This window comes from Nyctereutes procyonoides, unplaced genomic scaffold, assembly GCF_905146905.1.
Source record: "Nyctereutes procyonoides isolate TBG_1078 unplaced genomic scaffold, NYPRO_anot_genome, whole genome shotgun sequence".
NCBI classification, from domain to species: Eukaryota; Metazoa; Chordata; class Mammalia; order Carnivora; family Canidae; genus Nyctereutes; species Nyctereutes procyonoides.
In genome coordinates, this window is record NW_026575028.1 from 7270536 (window position 1) to 7298336 (window position 27801).

A 27801-nucleotide genomic window follows, 5' to 3' on the forward strand; every position below is an offset into this window, starting at 1 on the left:
TTTCCCAAACCTCCTTAACTCTGAGATGCCTTAGGAACAAAGAGATTGCTAAGCTTCCTGCCCTTCTGGCTGTGGCTCTCCCATGCCTTTTCTCCTCCCTGCCTCAGCACCTCCCACCCCACGCCAGCCACCAAGGCAGCCTGGCAGAAAAGCTTAGGGATGGGTAACTGGTTAAAGATCTTACCTGACCAAGAGCAGAAGTCCCAGGAGAAAGGAAAGCAAGAGAAGGTGATGTGGAGGTTGAGAGGCCTGGGCTCAGTGACCACCACAAGGCTCTCCACAGAATAGGGAGCAGAGGGGAGGCGGGGCAGGCAGAGGGGCAGGTGTGAACAGGCAATGAGAAAGGCCCCAGAGCCCACATCCCAGTGGGTCTTCAGCGAACCAGCACCCATCTGGACCAGTCAGATAACCCTGCCACCCTCCTGGGCCCAGGATTCTCTGAGTGGGCTTCAGATTCCCTCTGAAACCTGGAAGGGCATACCATCCTGCATTTCCATTTACCTGTTACGAGGGGTCGGGAAGCCATGGCCTGTCAGCCAAATCCAGCCTGTTTGTGTTCCACTCGTGAGCTAAGAATGGTTTTGACACTCTTCAAAGTTTAAAGAGAGGGAGGAGGAAGAGGACAGGACATCATATGGCACCCACAAAGCCTAAAATATTTACTTTTTTGTAGGAAAAGTTTGCCAGCCCTGAACCAGATTGACCTAGCCATGGGGGCCCTACACCCACCTCTCCCTAGCAGGTGGCATTGGGTATGTCATCTGAGCTCTATAAAGCTCAGTTTCCCCAACTGTAAAGTGGAGTCAGTAACCCTATGTCCCAGGCTGTGAGAATTCAATCAGGCATAATCTGTGCTGTGCCCTCAGCCCAGAGCCCCTGAGCTCATAGTGTATGAGAGCTGATGGTGGCCATGGCAACAGTGGTGTGTGACACAGTGTGTGGTGGGAAAATGGGGGAAAGTGTCTCCCCCTGACCGACCTGGATTGTCCCTATGTCACAGACAAGTGGAGAAACTGGAACATGGGACAGTGATTCATCTGAGACCAAACAGCCATAAATAGGTTGTCACCAGGACAGCTTTCCACAGACTCATGAATGCTCTTGGGGCCTCCCTTCCACTGCCCCTCCCCGTGCCTCCCACACCTTGTGCTTTGCAGCCCTGCCACCTTTCTCCAGTCTTCTGCCCTGGGTCCCTCTCTCACAGGACTCCACTCTTCTCAAGAAGCTGGCTGACCACTACCTCTACCAAAAGGTACAGTGATTTCAGATCCTAGGGGTATTTTCATTTAACAGGTAACTCCTAGACCCCCAAGTATCCACAGATATTTATCTCTAATTGTGTAATGTCGGCACAGTGACAGGCATTGGGAGTTATGCTGAAAATCACAGATGGCCACTTCTGTCCAAAGCATCCTTTTATTTTCTCATGTTCCTTCCAACGTTGGGACCACAGTGTGGCAAGCCAGGGCCTTGGCTCTCAGATCAACTATGTAAATCCAGTCTCACATGCTCAGCTCATGACCTGGAACAGACAGATGAGTGTAAGTAAGCACATGACATGCTCACAGAATTCAGAGAAGCTCTGATCCAGCTGGCCCTCCAAGTCCTCTGAGTGTGGGGTTCACCTTTTCCCAGCCCCTGATGCCAAAAGAGGTCTGGTGTGTCAGGGTTCCCATAAGGGGGCCCAGGCCAATGCCATCTTTTATAACTACCAGTATCTATATTTTATAAAATGAGGAAGTGTCCAAACAAGGTTATGAAACTTGTGATCTATTTTAAATATTTATGCTGCAAAATTTACACTTTCATCTGAATAATGCAATCTTGTGGTGCTAATGTACAAAATAATTTCAGGATTTATAACAAATATTTACTTATCCTGAACTCTTACACCAAATTGTCCAATGGCAAGATAGAGAGCAGTTTATATTTGATAGAGAGCAGTTTATATTTTTTAAGATTTTATTTATTTATTTATTTATTTATTCATAGAGACACATAGAGAGAGACAGAGAGGCAGAGACACAGGCAGAGGGAGAAGCAGGCTCCACGCAGGGAGCCTGACATGGGACTCGATCCAGGGTCCCCAGGATCACACCCCAGGCTTGCAGGCAGCACCAAACCGCTGCGCCACCGGGGCTGCCTTAGATAGCAGTTTAAAGCTGAACAGCATGTACCTTTTTTGTTGTTCTGTCACCGTGTCTCTGTGTCTGCATCACTTATTGAGAGAGGAGGTCCTTGAAAATGAGAGCCAAGCCACCCAAGCTCTTGCCTGTTTCTCTGGGAAATGCCTAGGTGGCTCTCCTACCACTGGGCCATGCTGAGTGGCTGCTCCAGTCCCAATCCTGAACCTCTATTCTTCTCTTGCATCAAGCCTGCCTCAAAAGCCACTGGCTTCCCCTCCTGGCCACATGCAAATTCTTTTTCTGATGTAGGAGACCTGCCCCCACCCTGTTCTGCCCTCCTTCTCCACCCCACCCCCCTGCTTGTAGGAGAGTCCGCAACTTCATCTCCTCTTAGTGCTCAAAAAATAACTCTTAAGTACAGTATTGGAAAGGGAGAGTAAGTCTACAACAGAAAACAGTACCTCAGCCAGGTGATCAAGGTCAACACGAACAGTCACAGGTCATGTTGATAGTACATACCCTTCATATGTAGTAAACCAACAGTGACAGGTCATGTTGATAGCATGTATTCTTGCTACATAATGCAAAGGGCACTTTACCTCTGTGATCGTCCTCTCTAAAAGCCATAACCCCAGCCTAATCATGAGAAAAATACCAGATAAATTCTAATTGAGGAACATTCTACCAAATTCCTGACCGTACTCCTCAAAACTGTCAAGGTCATCAAAAACAAGAAATGTCTGAGAAACTGTCACAGCCAAAAGCAGCCTAAGGAGACATGACAGCTGAATGTAATGTGGCATCCTGGAGCAGAAAAGGGACATTAGGTTAAAAAAAAAAAAAAGAAATCTGAATAGACTATGAAATTTACTTAATGATAATGTATGGAGGGATCCCTGGGTGGCGCAGCGGTTTGGCGCCTGCCTTTGGCCCAGGGCGCTATCCTGGAGACCCAGGATCGAATACCACATCGGGCTCCCGGTGCATGTAGCCTGCTTTCCCCTCTGCCTGTATCTCTGCCTCTCTCTCTCTGTGACTATCATAAATAAATAAAAAATAAATTTAAAAAAAAATGATAATGTATGGATATTGGTTTTTTGATAGTGATGTATGTGCCCTACTAATACAGGAGGTCTGTAACAGAACAGGAGAGTACACAGGAATTCTCTGTACTACCTCTGCACAAGAATTCTATAAATCTAGAAATGTTCTAAAATAAAAAGCTTTTTTAATAATAAAAAGGGGGCACTTAGGCAGCTAAGTGGTTGAGCATCTGCCTTCCACTCAGGGAATGATCCTGGGGTCCTGGGACCAAGTCTTGCATTGGGCTCCCAGAAGGGAGCCTGCTTCTCCCTCTGCCTATGTCTCTGCTCTCTCTCTCTCTCTGTCTCTCATGAATAAATAAAATAAAATATTTTAAAATAAAAAATAATAATAATAAAAGACTTATATGCTTCAGTTGCCTTCTTAAGAACAGGAAAGGGGCGATAACCATAGCATCTATCTCATGGAACTATTGACAAAATTAGTATGTAAAGCTCTTAAGCAGAGCCTGAATCAGAAAATGTTTGCTATGACATTATTTTGTGGGGCCAAGAGATAATTTCTGGAAGGAGGGCTGCCCAACATGGGGAGAACTGCATGGTCAGAGGCCCTCCCACACGCCCCAGGTCACACCATGGAGATGGCCATCGCATCCTCAAGAGGATGGAGTCCAGGAGAGGAAGGGGAAGCCGGCGTCTGGGAGACCTCCCATAAGTGAGCAGGCTGGGGAGCCTCCTTGGAATGTGGGGCGGGAAGTACAGGGTGTTGCTGTGACTGCTACAAAGGCATCCGGGTCTCTGTGTTCATGACCCGGGGCACCTGTGAGCACAATGTCCGGAAGAGCTATTCCCGGCCCAGCCAACACACAGTGCCGCCTCCCTCGCCACCCACGTCACCCATGAGAGCTGCGCAACCGAGCCCTGCTGAAGCACCCCACCTCCACCAGGAATGGTGGACTCAGCAAGGCCCCCCAGATAAACCACTGGGTAACCTGGGCCTCCAGCGCCCCCACCAGCCAGGCCGCAGCAAGGCCCTCTCACCGTGGCCAGAGCAGCGCGGGCCCTTCCTCTGAGCATTTATGGAGCACCGGCCGAGCAAGTGCCCAGGGGCACTGGCTTTCCCGACAGGTGGCGCAGAGCCCTGTGCAGGGCCTGAACTGGAAGTCGCAAGAGCTGGATGTGAATTCACCCTCATCTCAGATTAGCTGGAGGGCCTTCAGCGAGTCACCTCACTTCTCAGTGCCTTGGCTTCTTCTCTGTCGCTGGAAGAAATACCACCTGCCAGGAATGTTTCCGAGCCTGGGAGAAGCGCAGGAAATCGTGTGGAGGGAGGCGCTCCGTTAGCCCCAAAGCATGTGGCACTTTTGCTGACGCTGCACCTGCACCTGCACCTGCACCTGCACCTGCACCTGCAGAGCAGGACCTGCAGCTCTGAGCGTCTGCACTGGGAGCAGGAAGTGAGCAAGGTGTTTTGTACTTCCGAAGACTTGCACCTAGGGGGCGCACGGAGGGCTCAGGCCGTAGAACATGTGACTCTTGATCTCTGCGTGGTGTGTTGAGCCCTATGCTAGATGTGGAGGTTGCTTAAAAATAAAATCTTTAGGGGATCCCTGGGTGGCGTAGCAGTTTGGCGCCTGCCTTTGGCCCAGGGCGCGATCCTGGGGACCCAGGGTCGAGTCCCGCATCCGGCTCCCTGCATGGAGCCTGCTTCTCCCTCTGCCTATCCCTCTGTCTCATGAATAAATAAATAAAACCTTTAAAAAAATAAGATATAATCTTTAAAAATGAACAAAAACAGGAGCCCCTGAGTGGCTCAGTCGGTTAAGCATCTGCCCTTGGATTCAGGTCATGAATTTGGGGTCCTGCATCCTGCTCCCTGTAGACTCCCTTTCTCTCTCTCAGAGACATGTGAGGACTGCCCTATTTGAATGATGACAAAACACAGGCCCAGAGTGCTGACGTGATTCACCCAAAGTCACAGGCTAGTGACACAGCAGCCATGGGATCCACTTTTCTTCTGATGTCGCCTCATCTCAGAGAGATAGGGTTTTGCTCTTGGCCTCCACTGCGCTCAGAGACAGGTTTCCTGAGTCTGCTCCTGGCATGTGGCTTGCTCGTTTGTCTCTCTGTGACTCCCGTTTTCCTCACCCGTAGTCTGGAGAGAATGAGCGAGAAGAACATTCGGTTCCACTCGAACAAAGCTCTATGGACCACCTGCTTTGTGTGTGAGGCACACCAATCAGTCTCTGCGGTACATACAAAAACAGAAAACACCTTAGTGCCTGCCCACAAGGAGGGCAATAATTAAATAGCAGTAATTAGTTATAGCAGTAGTTAAAACTTGGAAAACACCTTAGAGTTGTTTTTTTTTTCTCTCTCTCTCATTTTGCCTTCAAAATAGGCAGGTGTCACTGGCAGTGTTTCACAAACAGGGACCTGAGATGGAAGGAGCTAGTTCAAGTGAGAAATTTTAATGTTCTCACCAAATCCCATTATACTTACCAGGAGGCACTGTCTCTACATTTTTTTTTTTTGGAGGTTCCACGCCCAGTGTTCCAGCCCTCACATCCCTAAGATCAAGACCTGAGCTGAGATCAAGAGTCAGATGCTTCATCGCTTCATCGTCTGAGCCACCCAGGTGCCCCAGAGGCACTATCTCTAAAAAACTAGGATCTAAAACAAAATTTGATGAGGGCTATTGTTTCATCTAGGACTTTCTCAGCTGCAAAGGACCAAAAAAGACAAAGAAAAAGTCAGAAACCCAATATGAGCTCACAAACTGAAACGCACAAGAGCAGGACTGGGCTGTTTGCAGTTTATGTGACCACAAAACCCTGGTTTCTCTCCCTGTTTCAGCTCTGCTTTGATCTCCTCCCTGAGCTGGTGTCTTCTCAGGCTACCTACCAGGACAAAATGAAGACTGCAGATAGCAGTTGTAGTTGATGCTTCCAGGCTTAAGCCTTGAGGAGCCCCCACTTTCTTCCAAACAGTCTCATTGGCTCCATTTGGAGCCCAGGCCCCTCCTACTCATAGCTAAGGCCTTGAAGACTTTGGCCAAGCCCACACAAAGCTTAAGTGCCAGGATGGGGAGAGGGTGGTTCTTAAAGCACAAGGGAGGTGCACAGGGATCCCTGGGTGGCGCAGCGGTTTGGCGCCTGCCTTTGGCCCAGGGCGCGATCCTGGAGACCCGGGATCGAATCCTACATCGGGCTCCTGATGCATGGAGCCTGCTTCTCCCTCTGCCTGTGTTTCTGCCTCTCTCTCTCTCTCTGTGTGTGTGTGTGTGTGACTGTCATAAATAAATAAATAAATAAATAAATAAATAAATAAATAAATAAATAAATAAAACAAGGGAGGTGCACAAAAGGATGAATGAACGGATGCTTAGTGGCCTATCGATGCACACATTAAAAGTGAATGACCCTGTCACCGACCTTAACTTGATTCAATGTCTTTGTCTCTGATTCTACCAACAGTTTTGCCCTCTTGGTATCTAACCACAGCCTCCAAGGTACTTATGTGTTTTCAAGATAGGAGAGGGTAAGCAAACACTCTAGAGTCCTGAATTTGGATTGGAAATAGCAGATTTTATGGCTTATTGTGCAGCAACTGTAGACCGAGATTTCCTATCTTCCAAGCAGGTCTCGGGACTCCATCTTTCCCTTCTGCTCACCTCCCCCATCTACCCAGGAAGTCAGCAAAACTTGACTGTTCCGATTCAGAAATGCCTCCCAGTTCTGGCCTCTTCTCTCCATCCCACAGCCAGTGCCTCAATGTCTGCCCAGCATCTCTCCCCTGGACTTGAAGTGTCTTAACCAGAAGCACTTGGGTAGCTCAGTCAGTGGAGTGTCTTTTTTTTTTTTAAAGATTTATTTATGATAGACAGACAGAGAGAGAGAGAGAGAGAGGCAGAGACACAGGCAGAGGGAGAAGCAGGCTCCATGCACCGGGAGCCCGACGTGGGATTCGATCCCGGGTCTCCAGGATCGCGCCCTGGGCCAAAGGCAGGCGCCAAACCGCTGAGCCACCCAGGGATCCCCAGTCAGTGGAGTGTCTTGATTTGGGCTCTTGATTTGGGCTCAGGTCATGATCTCAGGGTATTCCCCACCCCCACTCAGGCACATGCACATTCTCTCTCTCTCTCTCTCTCTCTCTTTCAAAAAAAAGGGGGGGTCTTAACCAGCGCCCTTGACTCCATCTCTCCCCACCCCGGTCTTCACCATCACCAGGGCTATTTCCCCATCAAATGCTAGCTAAGCCAAACCCCTACTGCATCAGGTAGGCTGCTGGACAAAAGCAGAAGGAACACCCAAAGGGGTTTCTTTTTTTTTTTTTTTTTTTAAGATTTTACTTATTTATTCGTTTGAGACAGAGAGAGAGAGAGAGAGAGAGAGAGAGAGAGAGGCAGACACAGGCAGAGGGACAAGCAGGCTCCATGCAGGGAGCCCGACGTGGGACTCAATCCCAGGTCTCCAGGATCAGGCCCTGGGCAGAAGGCGGCACTAAACCACTGAGCCACCCAGGCTGCCCCCAAAGGGGTTTCTGAAGAGAGTTTAATGCAGGGTGAAGTGAACTGATCAGGGTGGAGATGCACCTGGGGACTACCTGCCATGGGAAGCTTCCACTTTCCTGGGCCTGAGTGGCAAACAGAGGAAAGCCATGTACCAGAGCCAAGGAAAGCCAGAGCTATGGCCACTGCCTGAAATGTGACAAGGTGACGGGGGTGGGGGTGGGGGGGTTAGGGAAAATAAGTACCCCAACCTATCGCTCTTCCTGTCTTCCAACCACAGGGCCAGGGAGCCTAGGTGAAGCAGTGTATGGAGGAGAACAGGGTAGAGGATGACTGGACTAACAGGAAGTGGGGTGAAGAGAAGATAGCCAGCACACACACTTGCAACCTAGATCCACTCCTTCTCCATCTCAGGAGCAAGCCCAAGTTCGTGAGTCCTGTACACTAGGCACTCTGGCCACACTCTCTCCCTACAACAGCGGTTCCCATTAGTGCCTCCCACCACCCCCACGCCCAAGCTTATTACCCCAGACCTACAGTCCTTTCATGACTTCCCGCTTTGCCAGGTGCTATTCCCTCTGCTCATCTTACGCCTTCCCCACTTCCTACCCTCTCCCCTTCTTTACATGTCAAACTCCCATTCATCCTTCAAGACCTTTCTCTGATGGCACCTCCTTCATGCAGCCTTCACCAAGTCCCACACTCAGAGTATTTCCTCAGCTCCCACATAGACTCCATCAAGGCAGTCATGGCCTTGTTCTGGGACAGTTTGCTTGTCTATCTCCTTGTTCAGGCCATGAGCTCCTTGAGGTTGGGGATTGAGTCTACTCATCTCTCCATCCTTGGCCTAAACACAGCCCATAAATATTCATCGAATCTATGAATAAAAGATGAGGAGAGGCCTTCTGTTTCCTTCTAATTCTCACCCCCACCCCTCTTATTTTGCTCCCACAGCAGAGAGGCAGAGCAGGGCAGAGTAAGAAAGAGAAAGGGAAATGTTTACTCCAATATCCACCCAGGGGTTTTCTCTCCCAATCGGACTCCAGGCTCGGCCTGACATAATATGGGAAGTCTTTCTCCTTGGCCTTTCTATTACTGGACAAGTGCTAGGTTTGAGTTGAGTGGACCTAAGGGAACAGCTTTGTCTACCAGGCCCCTGCCTTACCCTCAGGACATTCTGTGGTAGCATCCACCCCACCAGGAGAGGCCCAACCATCCACTGTGGTCACAAAAGGGACTCTACTGCCCCTGCTCATTATAAGCCCATACATTTTGTCAAAGCCTGTCTGACTGGGCCCAGGAGGTAGCAGGGTGGTGAAGCAACAAGGCTCATTCCTTCCCATTCTACAGAATTCATCCATTTATAATGTGTACTGAGTGCTCCAAAGAGCCAGGCACTGAGGACACAGCCCTGAATGAACACAAAAGGTCCCTGCCTCCTGGACCTACAGTCTAGTGGGGGAGAAGATGTTGAACAAGTAACTGTTGAGACATTGTGTGGGGACTATAGAGCAGGGGAGGAGGCAGCAGAGGAAAGGAGCAACCAAGAGAATAAATGGAATGAAAGGAAGCCAGAACCAGAAGAATCCTCACAAACCAGCTCCTCTTCTCCCTTCTCCCTAAATTCCAGAACTCAAGGGACGTGGAGAGGAAGCACTACTGGCCAGGAGTGGTATTGTATCTGTTTCCTGGGGCTGCCAGAACCTACCACAGAGGGGGGTGTGGGGTTGAGGAGGGTGCTAAACAGCAGGAACATATTGTGTCATGGCCCCAGGGGCCAGAAGTCTGAAATGAAGATGTGAGCAGGGCTGGTTCTTATGGACATTGTGAGGGACAGCATCTCAGCCTCTCCCCCAGCCTCTGGTGGTCTGTGGGCCATCACTGCTGCTCCTTGGTCTGTAGGTGGTGTTCTCCCTGTGTCTTCACAATGTCTTCCCTTTGTCCGTGTCTCTTTCTCTTCACAGGGCCTTCATGAGTGTGTGTGTGTGTGTGTGTGTGTGTGTGTGAGAGAGAGAGAGAGAGAGAGAGAGAGAGAGAGAGAAATATATACTAAAAAAATTTACCATTTCAAGACGCCTGGGTAGCTCAGTGGTTGAGCATCTGCCTTCTGCTTAGGTCATGATCCCAGGGTCCTGAGATCAAGTCCCACGTGGGGCTCCCCTCAGGGAGACTATCTCTCCCTCTGCCTGTGTCCCTGCCTCTCTCTGTGTCTTTCATAAATAAAAAAATAAAATCTTAAAAAAAAATTTACCATTTCAACCATTTTGAAGCATAGAGTTCAGTGGCATTAGGCACATTCACAATGTTGGGCAACCATCACTACCATCCATCCCAGAACTTTTGCATCTTCCCGAACTGAAACTCTGTCTGCATTAAACACTAACTCCCCATTCCCCACTCCCCTGGCCCCTGGGAGCCCCACTCTGTGGGCTGTCTCTATGGGTCTGACTGTTCTAGGTACCTCATAAGTGGAATCGTATAATGTTTGTCCTTTTGTGTCTGGCTGATTGCACTTAGCATGACATCTTTCAAATTCATCCATATCAGGACTCCTGGGGGGCTCAGCAATTGAGCAGCTGCCTTGGGCTCAGGTCATGATCCCGGGGTCCTGGAATCAAATGCTGCATTGGACTCCCTGCAGGGAGCCTGCTTTTCCCTCTGCCTGTGTCTCTGCCTCTGTGTGTGTCTCTCATGAATAAATAAAATCATAAAAAAAAAGATTCATCCAAATCTGCATGGCATTCTTTTTAGGACAACACAATCATAGTGGATTAGGCCACACTCTGCTCTAGTATCATCTTATTTTAACTTGACTGATTAATTGGCCTTATTGCCAATTGCAGTCACATTCTGAGGTACCTCAACATATGACTTGAAGGGGGGGAGCAATCAACCCATAGTAGATATGCACTGACTAAGACAGAGATGGGGAATACAGAACAGGCATCTCTGACAGGCAGAGTGCGAGGGGTGGATGAGCAAGGTCTTTGTTTTTTTGACCTCTAACCCTCTATACTCCCTACTGGGGCCAGTTCCCTGGCTCATTTCCCCAGGCTGGCTGACTCACTACACAGGAAGGGATGGGCAGGAACAGCTGGCTGGTGGGCCAGGAACCTCTCACCTCTGGCCAGGCCTAGCAGGGCCTCCTGGGGAGTCCCACACACCAGCCCTCCCCACTCTGGGTCCCACCTGGATGGCGGGTGACCACTTAACCCCCAGAGGGAGGCCAAGGAGGCCCCTTTCTCCCTTGACAATGTCCTTATCCAGGGGCCCAGCTGTCCTAGCCCAGAGGTTTCTGCTGCAAGTCACATGCATCCACACATATTAAGCACTCCCTTCCTTTTCAACAAATATGTATTAATACCCACCGAAGGCCTGGTATAGGCCCTAGAGATAGAATGGCAAATAAAAGGAACAGCTATTTTCCCTGTGAAGTTTACATTCAAGTGGAAGGAGACAAAGACAACAAATCAACCGTAGACTGAGGCAGGTGGTGAGGAGGGTGATGGAGGTAACAAAGCAGGGGAGGAGGGAACAGGTGGGCTGGGCTGGGCTGGGCGGAGTCATTTGTAAAGTTGAGAAGTCATCCACTAGCAGAGATCCAAAAGGGATCCTGGGCATGAGATCCAGGCCCAGGCCTAGGGAAGAGCAAGTGCCCAAGCCCCAGGAGGAGTGCACCTGTTGACTCTTGAAACAGCCCAGAGTCTGGGGAGTGGGGACCTAGGGTGTTGGGAGAAGTACTCCATACTCTGTGGGCCTTCAGGAATTGGGTTTTACCCTGAGGATGTAGGGATGAAAAAGCAATAGGAGCAAACTGTCCCATGCCTTCAGGGAACTTCCAGTCTAGGTTTGGAAGTGGAGCATTCCCCAGACTTGAAATACATGCTAAATGGGCTTGGAAGCAAGCTTGCCTTGAGAGGCTGGAATGCGGTCTGCCCAGCGGGTGGGAGGTGGGGGTGGAGTATGGGAAACACCGCAGGTCTCAGTTTAGAAGCCTGGTTTTCTATGTCATTGTTGGTTTAAGACTCTTTGTTCAGAAGGGGGTTGTTTGTTCATTTTAAATTTAAATTGGGAGGGAAAGTGCAGTAATCTCTGGGTTAACCACTTTGGCCTCGGAAAGCTAGCTACTCCAGCCACAGCTAACCCTATGCCATGCAAGGCAGGACACAGCATGTGTGTCTGTGTGTGTGTGCATGCACACGCACGCATGCACGGGGCAGCGTACAACACCCTCCCCAGCCAGCCCCTTGGGCCAAAAAGGAAATGGTATCTTCCTCTCATCATCTTCCCTTGTCCCCTCCAGCTTTGGTTTCCTGGGACTCTTCCTTTCTGCTGGAGAGAGACAGGGCAGGTACATGAGATGGAGGAAGGAGCTGGGGAGACACTTTTGGGCGTGTGTGTGCCAGAAACAGATGTGTACAAGCAAACAAGGTGATTGGGAGAGAGGAGTGTGGGCAGAGTCCTGGCAATGCTGTATGACCAGAGCACATTCCTGCGACACCACGAATTTGGGAAAACAACGCGCAGATCTGGACAAGTTCACTTGGAGGGGGGAGCTGTGGCATGGCCCAGGGCCAGAGCTAAAAATAAGGAAGTATTTCCATGCTGAGTAAAAGCATTAGCATCTGTGGGTTCCTGTGGCATGGAGAGGAGTTTTGTCTGCCACCAGGCACTGTGAGGCCAGAGAAGAGGGGAGGGCTGGGCGGGGGGGGGGGGGGGCTGCAACAGTGAGCAGGACAGTGCTTCCCCCAAGGGGAAAGAGAGTGCTCCCACTGAGAAGATTCTGGAGGCTGGCCCTAGGTCAGCACCCTGTACTCCCCAGTAGCCAGAGGGAGTGCAACAGTTAAGGAACCCAGAAGGTGTGGCCCAGAGCAGGAGAGAAGGGAGTCAGAATTTCTTGGACTTTACTATGTGTGGGATATTTTCTGTAGGGTCCCACAGTGATCCCAAAATGTAGGTGAGGGGGTGAGCTCACACAGGCTGACTCCTGGGTCATCGAGAGGGATCCCCAAAGTCCCCATCCCTCAGAGAAGCCACGCCGCATGGAAGTGAAATGGGAACCCACTAGGGTCCCATCATGCCCTCAACCCACCTTTCATGCAGGAAGCAGGGAACCTCAACTTTGGAAAAAGTGGGAGAGCAGTGGTGGGCACCACTCCCCTGGAGTACCCAGGGAAAGATCCTTGTTATAATATTTATGTTAATAGTATAATTTTTTATATGTATTTTTTTTTTGGAGTTCGATTTGCCAACATATAGTATATCACCCAGTGCTTATTAACAGCTGTCCTTTTTTTGTGTAGGTTTACTGTTGCCAGGCACTGGGCTCAAAGTTTTGCATGTGCTATTGATTTAACCCTCAGAGCAACCCTATGATATTAAGTGCTCTCATTACTCCCTTTTTACAGATAAGGAGACAGGCTCAGAGAGGCAATGGAACTTGCCCAAAATTGCACAGCATGTACGTGGCAGAGCCAGGACTCCAGCCAGATCTGCCAGACTTCAGAGCCAGTGTGTAATGTGAGAAACTAATGCTGTTCCAACCTGTCCTGATACAGAAATATCTCCGAGATATACAGTAGTAGTTTTCCATTGTTCCTGTAACAAATTACTACAGATTTAAACACACAGTTATTCTTTTGCATTTTCTAGAGGTCAGAAGTCTGACACATGGGTTTCACTGGGCTGAAAATCAAGGAGCCAGCAGGGCAGCATTCCTATTTCTGGGAGCTTTCAGGGAGAATTTGTTCCTTTGCTTTTTCCAGCTGCTAGAGGCCACCCTCATTCCTTGGCTGGTGGTTCCTTTCCTTCAGCATTAAAGCCAGCACTGTCCAGTCTCCCTGACATTTTGTCACATCTCCCTCAGACCACAGCCAGGACCACAGCTCTGATTTTAAGGATCCACGTGATGAGATGGGGTGCACTTGTGTAATTGAGGATAAGCTCCCCATCTCAAAGCTCTTAACCTTAATCACACCTACAAAGTCCCTTTTGCCATGTAAAGTCACACATGCATGGGTTCTGGGGATTAGGAAGTGGACATTTGAAGGAGGAGGCATTATTCTGCCTACTGCATATGATAAAGATGGAAAAAGGCAGGGATGCCTAGGTGGCTCAGCAGTTGAGCATCTGCCTTCAAGTCAGGGCCTGGTCCCGCATCAGGCTCCCTGTGAGGAATCTGCTTCTCCCTCTTTCTGTGTCTCTGCCTCTCTCTGTGTCTCTCATGAATAAATAAATAAATAAATAGATAGATAATCTTAAAAAAAAAAAAGATGGGAAAAGGCAAATGCTCCAATAGCAAGGTGCCAAAAAAATGGTGGGGAAAGGGAGTGAGTAATAATACATATCACTATTTGCATTTAAAAAAGCCATAAAAACCAGTAGTGGTTATTGGGGAAGGACTAGAATGGAAGGGGATGGAGTGGTCGGATGGAGATGTATTTTGTCATTATGGAAGTGTTCAAATATACACTAGAGTATGGAGAGAACTATAATGAACCCATATGCCCATCACCGTCCATCAACAATTACCACCATTTTCCCATTCTTACCTCATTTGCTTTCCCTCACTTTTGGGGAAGGGGCTGCTGAGATGTTTAAAGCAAGCCCTAGACACCAGATTATTCTAGCCTTAAAATTTTTCAGGATGAATCTCTAAGAGAGAGGATTTTTCAAAAATATACCGCAACACCATCATCCTCCTAAAAAAAATTAACAATATTTCCTTAGTCAATATTTAAATATCCCCAATCGCCTACAAATTATTTTCTTTTTTTTTTTTCTTTTTTTTCTTTTTTTTTTTAGTAATTGATCTGATTGAAGGAGGATTCCAACCAGGTCCACATGCTGCCCTTGGTTGATATGACTCCTTAATCTTTTTCTTTTTAATCAAAGGATTTGTCTTTTAGATTTTTATTTATTTATTCATGAGAGACACAGAAAGAGAGGCAGAGACATAGGCAGAGGGAGAAGCAGGCTTCCTGCAGGGAGCCCAACACCAGACTCATCGATTCCAGGACCCCGGGATCATGACCTGGGCCAAAGGCAGACACTCAACCACTGAACCCACCGAGGTGTCCCAATATGACTCCTTAATCTTAATCTAGAACAATTTCCAGAAGGGACACTTCTCCCTCTCTACTCTTTTGTATTTTTATTTTTTTCAATCATGTAAATGTTAAATTTTAGATGTTAAATCATCTAAAGTAAAATTTAGAGGGAAATACCAACCCAGTGCTCTGTGAAGTTAGCTCAAGCAGTGGGGACTCAAGGGTAAAGGAGATGGTTGGGGGGGCAAAGGACCCCCAAAGTTCCAGGTGGTAGATGGAGTCAGGGAACCCAGGAGTCTGGCATTCTGGCGGGTTTCCCTGCTTGCTCGGTAGAGGTGGGGGTGGAGGGACACCAACTACACTCTAGCCTGGAGTAACCTGAGGAAAGCCCCTGAAGCCAAAGATGATACAATCATTCTAAATATGCATGGTGGTGAGAAACCACAGGAAGTCCACCATCCACCAAACTCAGCCAAGTGTTGTACCAAAGCATACCCAGACTGGGCAACTGTGGAGACAGGCAAAGCATGAAACCAAATGAAACTGGAACTCAGACAAATGAGTTCAGGTCCTCGCTGGCCACCAGCCACCTGCACTGTCCTATGAAACTGGCCTGTGGACTTTGAGGAACCACAGTTGGGGGGGCAGGAGAGTGGGTAGTAATGTATTTTAGCATTTGTGTGCATTTACATAAAGGACCCATAAAATCCAACTGAGAGTCAAATGAGATCCTGGATGTGGAAGGAAGAGTGGCAATTTCCCCAGATAATATTGCTCAACAGCCAGATCTTCAAATCCCACTCCTCCCCAGTTCCCCACATTATTTCAGAGGGATTGCTGCAGGATGAATAAGAGTTTGCCATGAATAGGAAAGTTATAGGAGACAAAGGAAATGAATGACAGGGTCAAAGGCAACTGGACGGGAAGGAGGCAAGCAAATTCAGAGAATTAAAAGGAATGCAAAACACTAAATCACTGTGGGATCTTGGACTGGATACTGGAACAGGAAATGGACATTAGTGGAAAAATTGGTGAGATCAGAATAAAATCTGCAGTTCAGTTAATAGTGCTATATTCATATTAAGGTCTTCGTTTTGACAAATATCCCATGGTCATGTAAGAGGTTAACATTAGGGGGAAGCTGTACTATTTTGGCAAATTATCTGTAAACTCAAAGTCACTCTGGAATTAAAAAAAAAAAAGCTATTAAGAAAGAGAAAGGAAAAAAAAAAGAAAAGTAGGGCAAAATGGCTAGAGCGTATAAGGTACTGGAAGTAGGGAAATGGGTGAGAGACATCAACACAGCCAGATTGCTGGGGGGCCTCCTATATCATGCAGTGGTATCCAGACTTTACAGTCTGCAGGCAGTGGCTCTGTGGCAACATTCTCCCATTCTGAACCCTTCCCACAGGCCCCAGGTGGACACTTGTGAAAGCTTCTTACTGCCAGGTTCACCTTAACTATAATTCACCGTCCATACCTGCCTGAACCCACATACTAAGGTCCCATGTCTTACACACACACACACACACACACACACACACACACACACACACACACTGCCACTCCAGGAAGAGCCTGTGTCCAGCCTCTGATCCTCCTCCTGAATCTAGAACTACCACTCAGAACAGAAGTCAGCAGCCATCCCCGCTCAGTATGGTAGAGAAAAAGCAGTAAGTCTCCTAGCTCCACAGCTGTGGCAAGGGAGGTTCAGAAAGACAGGCCAAGGTGCAAATACCACCTGTGGTCATCCCCTAAGATGCAGAGAGTCGGCTTGCTCTGAGGCATGAGGCACGTTCAAGATGAGGCCACCATGAGGCGTCACATGCAGCCCCTTCACCCTCCTCTCCTGTGGAGAGGCAGGTTAGCACATGTCCCCTGGAGCTGGGCTGCCTGAGTTCAAATCCTGCCTCTGCTGCAGTTAATTAACCAACTCGTGCCTCAGTTTACCTGTTTGTAAAATAAAAATCGTAAGACTATCAACCTTATGGGACCATCTGTGAGCTAAATGAGTTTATATAGCAGGTAGAAGAACCCCTGGCACATCATATGTGCCCACCCAAGTGTTATTCTTTGGACTATTTTTCACTGAGTATCCCTGGAGTACCTACAGTGGGTACCACAGGAGCTGATAATCTAGTTGGGGAGATTTTTTTTTTTTAAGATGCATGAAGTATGATATGATCATGCAAGACAATGTCTGAATAGTCTAGTGGATGATTCAGAAAGAAATCTCTTTTTTTTTAAGATTTTATTTATTTATTCATAGAGACAGAGACAGAGAGAGAGGCAGAGACACAGGCAGAGGGAGAAGCAGGCTCCATGCAGAGAGCCTGACGTGGGACTCGATCCAGGGTCTCCAGGATCAAGCCCTGGGCTGCAGGCGGCACTAAACCACTGCGCCACCAGGGCTGCCCCAGAAAGAAATCTCTACAAGAGTACCGGAAGGGGCAGAGCAGACTGAGGTGACCAAGGGTACCAGGGAATGGGGGGGCCCCACTGTCCTCAAAGCCCAATCAGCTGCATCCAGGGGAGGAGAGGAGGATGGGCCTGGGCCTGGAGCTGGGAGCTGGGGCTGAGGATGGTGGAAGTGGGAAATTAGACGTAGATGCATAGATGCAGGAGCACACACAGTACCCCAGATGTGTAAATATCCATCAGTTAAGACAAGAGGGCAATGGGCTTTTGTGATGATTTTAGAACTGGAGCATTTGCTTTGCATACGTTCAATCAATACATATTTATCAAGCACCTACTGTGTGTCAGGCACTGTTCAAGTAACGTGGGACACATCTGCAAACAGGGCAATCCAAACCGCCCACTCCAGTAGAGTTTATATTCCAGCAGGAGGAAGCAGACCATAGATGGGAAAAGTCTCCCCTGTGTTAGAAGATGAAAGTGCTAAGGAAAATGGTGTAAATGCAAAGGGAGTTGGGAGGTTTGGGAGCAGGAAACATGAGCAGGAAAGAAGAAAGCAAAGCTTTAGGAGTAAGACAAAAATATATTAAATATTCATTACCTCCAACTCCTTCCCACTCCCTAGTCTCTAAACAGGACAGACCCTGAGAAATACTTGACGCTTTACTGAGCTGCGGGAGTGGAATTAGAGTATACAAACTGGAAATGCCAAGTGAGGGCTCCACCATTCCATAGGGACAGAAGGCTTGGACAGAAGGGGAGGAAGAAGCTGGGGCAGGGGACAAAGGCAGGGGTGGCTGTCACAGAAAGGGAGCTTGCAGAAAGATTCATTCAGAAAGGGTTTTTAATATTTATTTATTTATTTATTTGTTTGTTTATTTATTTATTTATGATTTTATTTATTTATTTGAGAGACAGCATGCACACAAGCAGGGTGGAGGGGCTGGGTGAGAGAGGGAGAAGCAGACTCCCTGCTGAGCAGGGATTCCCAAAGCAGGGCTCGATCCCAGGACCCTAAGATCAGGCACAACCAGAGCCAACTGAATCACCCAGGCGCTCCCACGAAGGGTTTTTAGAATGGCGTTCTCTGGCCTGCGAGCTGTCTCTTCTCATCCAGAGCCCCATGGCATCTTCATGAACTGCCCACTATACATGGGTGACCCCACGTTGACTATTCGTGTTTAATGCAGTGGAAAGGTATGGCTGGAGTAGAGCAACCCAGGGCAGCCCAAGCCCAGTGCAAGGCAATGGGTGGAGCGATGTGTGCAGAGTGGACAAGTGAAGACAGGGGGTCAGGACAAGGGTAGGACAGTTGTTTGGGCTTAGGAAGAGTTCTGAGGGCCTGGCCTACACGGGGGAGGAATGAAGGCTGAGAAACCCACTGGGAGCTGGAAGCAGAAGGCCTGAAGCCTTGATCTTTGGCTGTAAGTCACGATCTCCTGCTTTATGCTTGCTTCCTTATCTCTAAATTGGACAACTCTGCAGTCACGGCCAGGAGTGGTACAAGAGATACTTCACATTCGTGAAGCAGGTATGGGACTGGAGGGAGAAGCGGTCACAGGTGATGTGAGTTTTGGAGCTAGTGGGTGAAAAGCATGGCTTCTGGAGCAGAGAGGCCCTCAAAGTCATGAACTCTGATCTGTATATTTATTTTGAAATTCCAATTGCTTCTGTAACAAGTTACCACACATTTAGTGGCTTAACATAACACATTATTTTACAGTCCTGAAGGCCTGAAGTCTAAAATGAGTTGTTCTGGGGCACCTGGGGGGCTCAGCCAGTTAAGCATCTGCCTTCAGCTCAGGTCATGATCCCCAGGTCCTGGGATTGAGCCCCACTTTGGGCTCTCTGCTTGGAGGGAGCCTGCTTCTCCCTCTCCCTCTGCTGCTCCCTCTGCTTATGCTAGTTTTCATACTCTCTCTCTCTCTTTCTCTCTCTCTCTAGTCAAATAAATAAAATCTTTAAATGAGTTGTTCCTTCATGTAGCTTTAGGAGAAAATCAGGTTCCTTGTTGCTGCCAGCTTCTGGAAGCAGCTGCCTGCATTCCTTGGCACACGGCCGCATATCACTCAGACCTCTGCTTCTACCTTCACATTTCCTTCTCTACCTCTGACCTACCTGTCTCTTCTCATAAGGACTCCCAGGATCAGACCTGCCACACCTGCATAATCCAGGATAACCCCTCTATCTCACAATCCTTAACTTGATCACATGCATGAAATGCCCTCTGGTGTACAAGGTGACATCCTCACACATTTGGGGGATTGGGATGTGAAGGGCCATTAAAGGAGAACTGCCTAATAGGCCCTCGGATAACACGATGAGTTTAGAGAGAGGCAGCTCCAGAGAGAAATGATGAGAGGGAGGGAGTGCTCCCAGAGAGCTGAGAGGAGAGCAGATGGCAGGGAGCAAAGCTTGAGGAAGGCCCACTCCTCCAGTTTTTCCACACACGTTTGGGGAAGGGGGGGGGGGTTGGCCCGCCAGCAAGGGATTGGCTGCTTCGGAGAACACAGAAGTTCATCAGGTAAAGTATACTTTAGAGGAGCTCACCACCAAAAGGAGAACACACAAGAGAACATGATGAAAGTCAAGAGTCCCACGTGAGGGAGATTCAAACAAGGTGATCCACGGAGGAAAAGCCTGGGGCGTTCAAGGAGAAGGGACGGCATTTGAGCTTACTAAGAGAAGCAGGGAAGAAGTTTCTAGAAGTGAAGGGAGTGAACCAACATGGTACAGCACTGGGAAGGCGGAGGGAGAACTGTCTAGAAAGAAGTGATGGTCAGCAGGGTAAAATGCTGCAGCAGCAGGAGCAGGGAGAAAGCGAACCCCCAGAATGACCCCTGGCGGGGTGGCCAGGAGGGCGTTGGGGGCCAGTGAGAGTGCGGGTCCTGCGGTTGCCTCCCGCGGCTAGAGGGATGAGCACTCCCGGGGAGATGGGTGTGGCATTAGCCCGCCTGGCCCCCGGCGGGTCAAATCTTACCACCAGGGGGCGCACAAAAGCCAAAGCGGACCCGCAGCCTGAATCCGGGTTTTTCCAGAAACAGGATGCCCTGAGGGAAGGGAGGGACCGTTCCCCACTCCCAGCACCACAAAGTCTGGAAGCCCTTTCTGCCTCCATGTGATCTCTGACTCAGGGGCTTACCCAGATTTTCCCCTTCCAGCTAAAGCAAACCATATTTTTTCCATCTCAACCCTTCCTGGTTGTCTGTAGAACTAACTGCCTGTAATAAACACACTTTGGCTCAGAGGCACCATAGATCGTCAGAATGGAGGGGACCCTGCCATCTCCTAATCCAGAATGCTCGTTCTGCAGGTGAGGAGCTTGATGCCCAGAGAGAGGAAGCGACTTGTCCAAAATAAACCCATGGGTCGGATCAAGAATTCAGATCTCCACACTCACATTATAGGGACTCCCTTGATTGCTTGTAATTTGGAATTTAACTATAGCCCCCTCCATTATTTCTGGAGTATGAATAGGAACAGTAATAGTAACAATAGCTAACATTCTAGCACACTTGTGTGTCAGGCACTGTACTAAGCCGTCTCAGTGGATTACCTCATTCAATATGCACATTACCCTAAGAAGTAGTTTCTATCATAAGCTTAAATATTTACTGAACTCCTCTCACCTATGTTGGTGAAAGGGCAGGGTGGGAGGAGTAGAGGAGAGAAGAATATAAAAAGATAAAATCCTCTTTCCTTAGATTCTAGATAGGTGGCCTCTCCCTGAGAGCAGCACAATGGGACATTGTCTGATTTTTCTACCACTCCCACACGCTGCCCTGCCCCCACCATCCTCAGTGGACACTAGATTGGGGTGAGTGACAAAGCACTACCAAAATTCCTCCACTTGGCCACTCTTGGTATTATGCAACACGGAGGGGAACCCTGGTCTCTCTGCTTCTCCTTACTCATCACAGTAGGCTCCCAAGAAGCATTAGAACACGTGAATGGAGTTCCCCAGAATCCAGCTCCTGCTGCTCTGGCTGGGTTCTCTCCTCCCCACCAACCCCTGCCCACACACACACACACACACACACACACACACACACACTGTCCTCTCTTCTGGTTTGGCTGCACTCTCTAGCCTACACCCCCTCACCCCATCCTCTTCACTTTGTCTCTCACCTGACCCATTTTAGAGCCTCCTAACTACTCTCCACATGTCCTCACCTCACCTTTTGTGTCCCATGCTCCCCTCACACTACTCAGTTGTAGGGCCCCTGACATCACCTGACACCTGTCACCTTCCATGTAATCCCTCAAAGCTCTGTGCCAAGGTCTGGACAAACAATCATCCTTATCCAAGGGGCTTGCCGCCTGCACCTCCTGCCCTCCCCCCACGCAACTACCTAAAATACAGGTAGCCATCAACCTAAATCACACAGCAGATGGAACTCGCTCCCTACCTGAACCCCTCAGGGGCCCCAGACCTCAGAGTGCAAAGTGTGTGAGGGGAGGCTCCCCGTCGTGTCATCAGCTGGGTCTCCACCTCTACTTCCCACGGACCTCCCCCAACTATGAGCTCCAGCCCCAAGCTTTGCCCAAGATTCTCCTGTGAAGCAACTTTTCCTTTGGCTCAGCAGCATCACTTCCCAACCTGTGCCAGAGGCCCCTCCTTTGAGCTCCCTCAGCCCCAGCTCTATCTCTGTGACCCCAAACAGTACTCTCTCCCATTGTCTGGCTGCCTGAATCCCTCCACCAGTGGACACCCAGCTCCTGCCCCTAATGATGCCCCTTATGAACAGATGCTGAACAATGTTTTTGAATGAATCAATGAGACAACTGAGAGTGGTCATAAGCATTAATATAAGAGCCACAAAGTGCGACACCCTCCATTTCTGGTGGGTGAAATTTGAGTTATGTTCTTTTTTTGCTTCTTGGTATTTTCTGATGTTTCTTGCTTTTGTAAAGGAAACTTCATTTTGGAGAAAAAAAAAAGATACAAAGGGGCTTGGGGACTTCAAAAGAAGAGGGAATCGTTTCATCCTTTGGTGAGAAACAGGAAAGGAATGTTTGAGGAGCCTCACAGTTTCTACAACTGAAGAGGGTAGGGCCAGGCAGCCGGAGGGCACACACCACATGCCACACGCGAGGGCTAGGCCACGCAGAGTTGGGGGGCTGAGAAGGGCGGCGTGGTCCAGGTAGAGCAGTGCTGAGCACGGACACAAGACAAAGAACAGAACGCAAGATGCGCAGTTTCACCTTGGGCCATTGAACACGGGGGAGTTACAGAAAGTTGTTGAGCTGAGGAGAGCCGAGCTCAGAGCTCAGCATCCAGAGGTCTAGAGCTCAGCATCGGGAGGCCAAGGGGCAAGAGGGAGGGTGCTGCGGAGTAGAGGCAAGAACAGAAGCCCCGGCTACAAAGGCTCTCTTCTCTCTTCTCTCGGGGCACGGAAACCCCAAGGCCCGGGAGCTCTCCGGGACCACCCGACACTCTCAGCCCTGTTACTGTTCGGTAATCGCATTTGAAAAATTACTCGTACGAGCCTGCAACCCCTCTGTCCACCTGGACTGCCAGCTGCTAATCCCTGCTCCCCCACACGACGTGCGGAGCAAGAGTGGGCTCCGGCAGGGCAAGTGTGCAAGGAGCCGCCTCAAGGAGCAACAAGGCCAGGCGGCGGCCCTTCAAATGGAGCTCAGGGCGCGGCCAGCCTGCCTTGAGTGGGGGGACTGGACCCCAGCGACCCCAAGGGACGCCTCCCAACGTGGGGGGCTCGGGCGGGAAGCCCAGAGCCCACAAAGCCAGCGCAGAAGGGCGAGGCGCCCCAGAGCTCTTAGGGAAAAGCGGGGGGAGGGGAGCCTGGAGCGATCCCGGGACGGCTGGGAGGAGGGGGCGGCCGGCGGCTGGGGGGCCCGGGCGGGCGGCGGGGGAAGGGGCCGTGCGGGGGCCGGGGGGGGGGGGCGCGGCCCGGGGTGCCCGGGGGCGGGGCGGGAGCGGGCCTGGGGGCCGGGGCGGGGCAGGTGGGGCCGGGCCGGGCCGGCCGGGGGCGGGGTCCGCGGCACATGCGCACCGCGGCCGCCGCGCGGCGAGGACGGGCACTTTTTAAAAGTGCAGCCCCGAGGCCCGCCCGCAGCCGCCGCCGCCTCGGCCCCGAGAGTGGTGCCGCTCGTCCCGGCCGCGCGTCCCCGGTCCCACGCCAGCCCGGCCCAGCCAGCCCGCCCGCGCCATGCCGGTCAAAGGAGGCACCAAGTGCATCAAATACCTGCTCTTCGGCTTTAACTTCGTCTTCTGGGTGAGTGAGGGCGAGCGGCCGGCGCGCGCTCCTCGGCGCCACCTGTCCGTCGGGGACCCTGGCCGCGCCGGGGGACGCCGAGCGGGGGGCGCGGGGGGGCGTGGGGGGCGCGGGTCCGCGGCGGCCCCCTCGCCCCCCAGCCCCTCCGAGCGCAGGCAGGGGAAGGCGGCGGGGAGAGGCGGAGCCCCTCCCGGGGGGCGGGCAGGACGGCTCGTGACCTGGGCGGGGTCCCCGAGGGGGCGATGCGGGCGCCCGGAGGACCTAAGTGGGGCGGGAGGGTTCGGCCCAGAGCTGATGGCACTTCTGCGTGGACCGAGGCCTGGGACCCCGACCTGAGTGAGGGTCGGGGACCCCCTCGACGGTCGAGGAGGTGCTTGCAGGCCGGGTTCTGAGCCGCCGTGAGAAAGTCGGAACTCCCTCGAAACTACCTGAAAGACTCGCTTGTCTGGATTTTTTTTTTCCCCCAAAGGCGATAAGTATCTGAAGCGGAGAGAGCTCAGAGTTGGGGAGAGGCGAGGCAGAGGCAGCTGCCCGTTGGCGCTTTTAGTCCTGTGTTTCTCCATTTCCGGGGGAAGATCACTCGGCCCACTGGCAGCCCGGGCCCTCCCGCCTGGCGGACACCCCCAAGCCAGCCCACCCAGTGGCTAGGCGGGGCCTGGGAGAGTGGCAGTTCACCTGGAGAGGACGCCGAGCCAGGCCGGGAGCTGCCCGACCGACTCCCACTGCCGGCCCGGCCCGTGCTCACCCCGCTCTGCAAATGCAAAGTCTGATGGAGGCTGTGCCAAAGGGGATGCTCCCTCCGCGCCTTCTCTTGGGGGTATTAAGAGACCACCCTGAGACAGAAAGAAGCAAGGAATAGGGGACCCGTGTGTCCTGAGTCTGAGGGCCACATCCCCTGCACACAGATGGACAGTGTTTGTTCCTCTGCAGTCAGGAAGGAGTTTGGAAAGGCAGCCCAGCCCCTATGCCACCAGGGAGATGGCTCTAGAAACGGGCATGCCACCAGAGCCTTGTAACAAAAACTATACGGTACTTGCTCCCCTGGCGCTGGTCACTGGGGTCCCCAGGAACCTTGGAGCAAACCTCTTGAGATTCTAATTCTCTCTCAGGAGCTGCCAGTAAGAGACTGACCTGCCCTTGCAAGAGTCACCATACACAACACATGTTCTAGTGAGGATGGCACATAGATGTGCCCCTGCCCAACACCTGGCCTGTTTTAAGGAACCCACCCACCCCTACCTTGCCTCAGCAGTGGGCATTCTTTCCTCCTGGTGTTCCCACCAGCAGCCAGCCAGCCAGCCAGCTCGCTCCCAGGCTTGACTTCCTCCTCTCACCAACCTCTGGCACCAGAAAAGAATGTGAGAAGGCGGATAAGCCCCACCCCACCCCTGTCCTTTGGGGAGTCTTCTTCCTCTCTCCTCCCCAGCACAATCTCACCCACCAGTCTGTTGCATCGTCCTCATCTATCTGCCTAGGCTGCATCAGGATTTCAGGCGGGGAAGGAACCACAGACTCCCATAGGCCCTCATACCCAGCCCCCCCCCCCCCCCAATCTGCCCTGTGGCACAGGCAAGAGTCTGTTGGGAAGTTCCAGGGCTCCTCTGGTGTCTGCCCAGTCTTTTATTGTCTCCAGCCTACCACCCCACCCATATTCAAAGCTACCCCTGCCTGGGCTAGGCGCTGCTGGTCAGCTATGTCATCTGAAACGGACATGACTGAATCTGGAAATGTTTGGGTCCAGAATTAGGAATGACTTTAGCGATCATCCAGTCCGCCCCTCGTATCCGCAGTGAGGAAACAGAGAACCAAAGAGGGGCCCAGGATCACAGAGACCGAACCAATACCACCACGCCTGGGTCCCACACTTGAGTCCCGCCCTCTTGGGTCTCCATCGTGAAATCAACAAGGGGACCTGGTAATGGGCTGGTGTTGGGGGAGGAAGCTACGTTTTTCTGAAGTAACGATTGTTCAGTAGCCCTGTGTCAAGGTCCTTGTAGAAATGATAGAATAAAGGAGATAAGGATCCACTTGTGCAGCATTTTACAGTCTGCAAAGGCCTTTTCCAAGTCCCATGATACAAGCCAGAGCTAGAAGCATTATCCCCATGGTACTGATGACCAGGAAACTAGTCCCCGGAGGGGTAAAGTGACTTATCCAGGGACATGTGGCAGGATAGCATCAGAAGTTTGAAGGGAGGTCTTACTAGCTTAAAGTCCGGTGTACTTCCCCTTCCAGCCTGCTGTCATGGTCAGCTGGGTAGAAACAAGCTCTCAAAAATATCTTTAAAGGGACCCTGATTGAATTGTTATGATGGCACCAGTTACCTTTTTCTCCCAAGACCAGGGATTTATACACTTGGCATTTGGGATCTGACGTGGGCCTTGAAAAACAGGAGTTGTGAGGCCAGTGGCTCATGAACAAAGGATGCTGAGATGGGTGGCCTAGTAGGACCCAGAGAGAAGAAGCCTACCTCAGTGGTAGTGGGATGATCAGGATGGAAAGATGGTATACCTCTGCCCCAGCCCTGGCCTCAGCCCTATTGGACCCTGGGTGACAGCTAAACCTACCCTCTCTGGCCTCCCCAAGTAGGGCCTCTGATGCTCACAGCCAGACCAGCAACCAGTCTATTCATCCAACATCCCCACAACTCTAACTTCCTGGCTCTCCGTTGTTTCTATATTTTCTTCTAGACTGCCCTACCTACTCCACTGCCCCCGCCCCCGCTCCCAAAAACCACAGTGGAAATCTGGACAAGAACCTGAGTATTGGTCTACCTCTGTCCTCGTGTCACTTGAACACCTTGGGGAGGTGGTTTGTGTGCTCCAGACCTCAGTTTGCTGATCTGTAAAGCCAACGGGTTGAAACAAATGGTCGCAAACCGTCCCTTTCGGGACTTTGCCACACAACCCAAAATCTGAGTCAGGAGATGGGAATGCACAGGGGTTGTTACCAAGACTTGTCCTCAGAGCCTGGCATCATTGGGCCTTTACCTCCGGGGCCTGATTCTTGGTCTCTCTCCTGTGAACTTCACATTTCCCTCTGTCGCCTTGGGTGGGGCTGCTCTGGATGCAGTCTCCCCATCACCAGGCTGGAGCTGGTGTCTACCCCATGGAGCTGCTGTGGGTTAAATGACAGAGTGTGTGTGATGCCCTTGGCACAGTAGCTTCACCCCAGACACCATAAACTTCCAGCTGTGGCCGATGTTACTCCACAGCTGGAAGTACATTTAGGCAGTGGGGAGGGTGGGAGCACTTCCCAGAGGAGGGTAGAAATTGAAACCAGGGATGTAGGCAGGAATCCACACTCCACACACATCCCCCTACCCCTTCCTTTGCTCCTCTTCCTGAATCGCTGCCAGCCTCATGATCCCCACCCTACCTCCGGGATTCCCACTTCAGGACACCCTCTCCATTTTATGTGTGGTACCACGTTTTGACAGTGGGGCAGCCCCATTTATGAAAATAAGCCACAGCGCAGAGAGACCCTAAGACCTCAGGCTCTGGGGTCAGGGCAGGGGATGTCCCCAGGGAAGTGGCAGGGGCTGCTTTCTCCAGAAGCTCCTGGCCTTGGTGGTTGGGCTGAGCCAGTAGTTGGGACTGTTGCCTAAAATGGCTCTCCACCTTTAGCACACAGACAGCAGGAGCCCTGGTAAAGTTGGCCGTGTTTGTACTGAGGCCGGCAGGTCTGGGGACAGGTGGGGTGAGGCGAGGCCAGGTGTCTACATCTGCTAAGGAAAATAGGACTGCTCCCCTCCCCAGAATCTTGATGGCCTGCCCCTCACTTTGTTCTGTAATGGTTGTCAACAACAAAGCTCTGACTCCTGATTTTGTGGGGAGGGGGGTTCCTCACTCTACCGCTTTCCTTTCAGAGTGGCACATGGCACCATTCCGGACCTTACTCTTCTGTACTCAAAGGAAGAGGCCCTGGCATTTGGAACCACTTTAGTAAGCAGCCCCACGGAGGGCCTTCCTTGCCAGAGCACCCAACTCAGCTAAATGAGTCGGTCTGTGGCTTCAGACCTCAGTCGGCCTCCGCACACCCTTCTGTACTAGATGTGAATCTTCTCTGTTAGACACAGAGCTGTGTGTCCCATGTTTGACTTGTGTGTTTGTTTTCCGGTACGATTCAATTTTATAAGGAGGTGTGGCTTTGGGTCGCACCGTTTGGAATTTCATAATTACACTGTGAACCTGCAAAAGCACCTTTTCTTCTAGAAAACAGGAGCCTTAACTGTTCTTTCCTGGGTATGGGTGCACCTGGCTGTGGGTCAGGGTAAGGGACCTGAGGCCATGGGTTATCATGGCTTCTATGGCCTGTTGTCCCGTTGGTAGACAAGGAGGATTCTCAATAGACCTGTGTCCAGCCAGGAAAAGAGAGTGATGTTTGAGGAGGTGCGTGCTTTTGTTCTGCGTTCCCCAC

General features: G+C 50.9%; 1 protein-coding gene and 1 long non-coding RNA gene across 2 annotated transcripts in view; one reads left to right on the plus strand and one right to left on the minus strand.

Moving 5' to 3' along the window:
• Positions 1 to 1397: 1397 nt before the first annotated feature.
• Positions 1398 to 27793, minus strand: LOC129503358 (uncharacterized). Its single transcript, XR_008663164.1, has 3 exons — positions 24622 to 27793; positions 4211 to 5415; positions 1398 to 1522 (listed from the first exon to the last, which is right to left on the minus strand). It is a non-coding gene; the product is annotated as an uncharacterized LOC129503358 (long non-coding RNA).
• The window catches only part of CD9 (CD9 molecule), a 33113-nt gene continuing 28493 nt past the window's right edge, over positions 23182 to 27801 (plus strand). Inside the window, exon 1 of the mRNA XM_055315365.1 lies at positions 23182 to 23382. Within this exon, the coding sequence (XP_055171340.1) occupies positions 23317 to 23382 (66 nt within the window). The 5' untranslated portion in view covers positions 23182 to 23316. The remainder of the gene's footprint in view (positions 23383 to 27801) is intronic.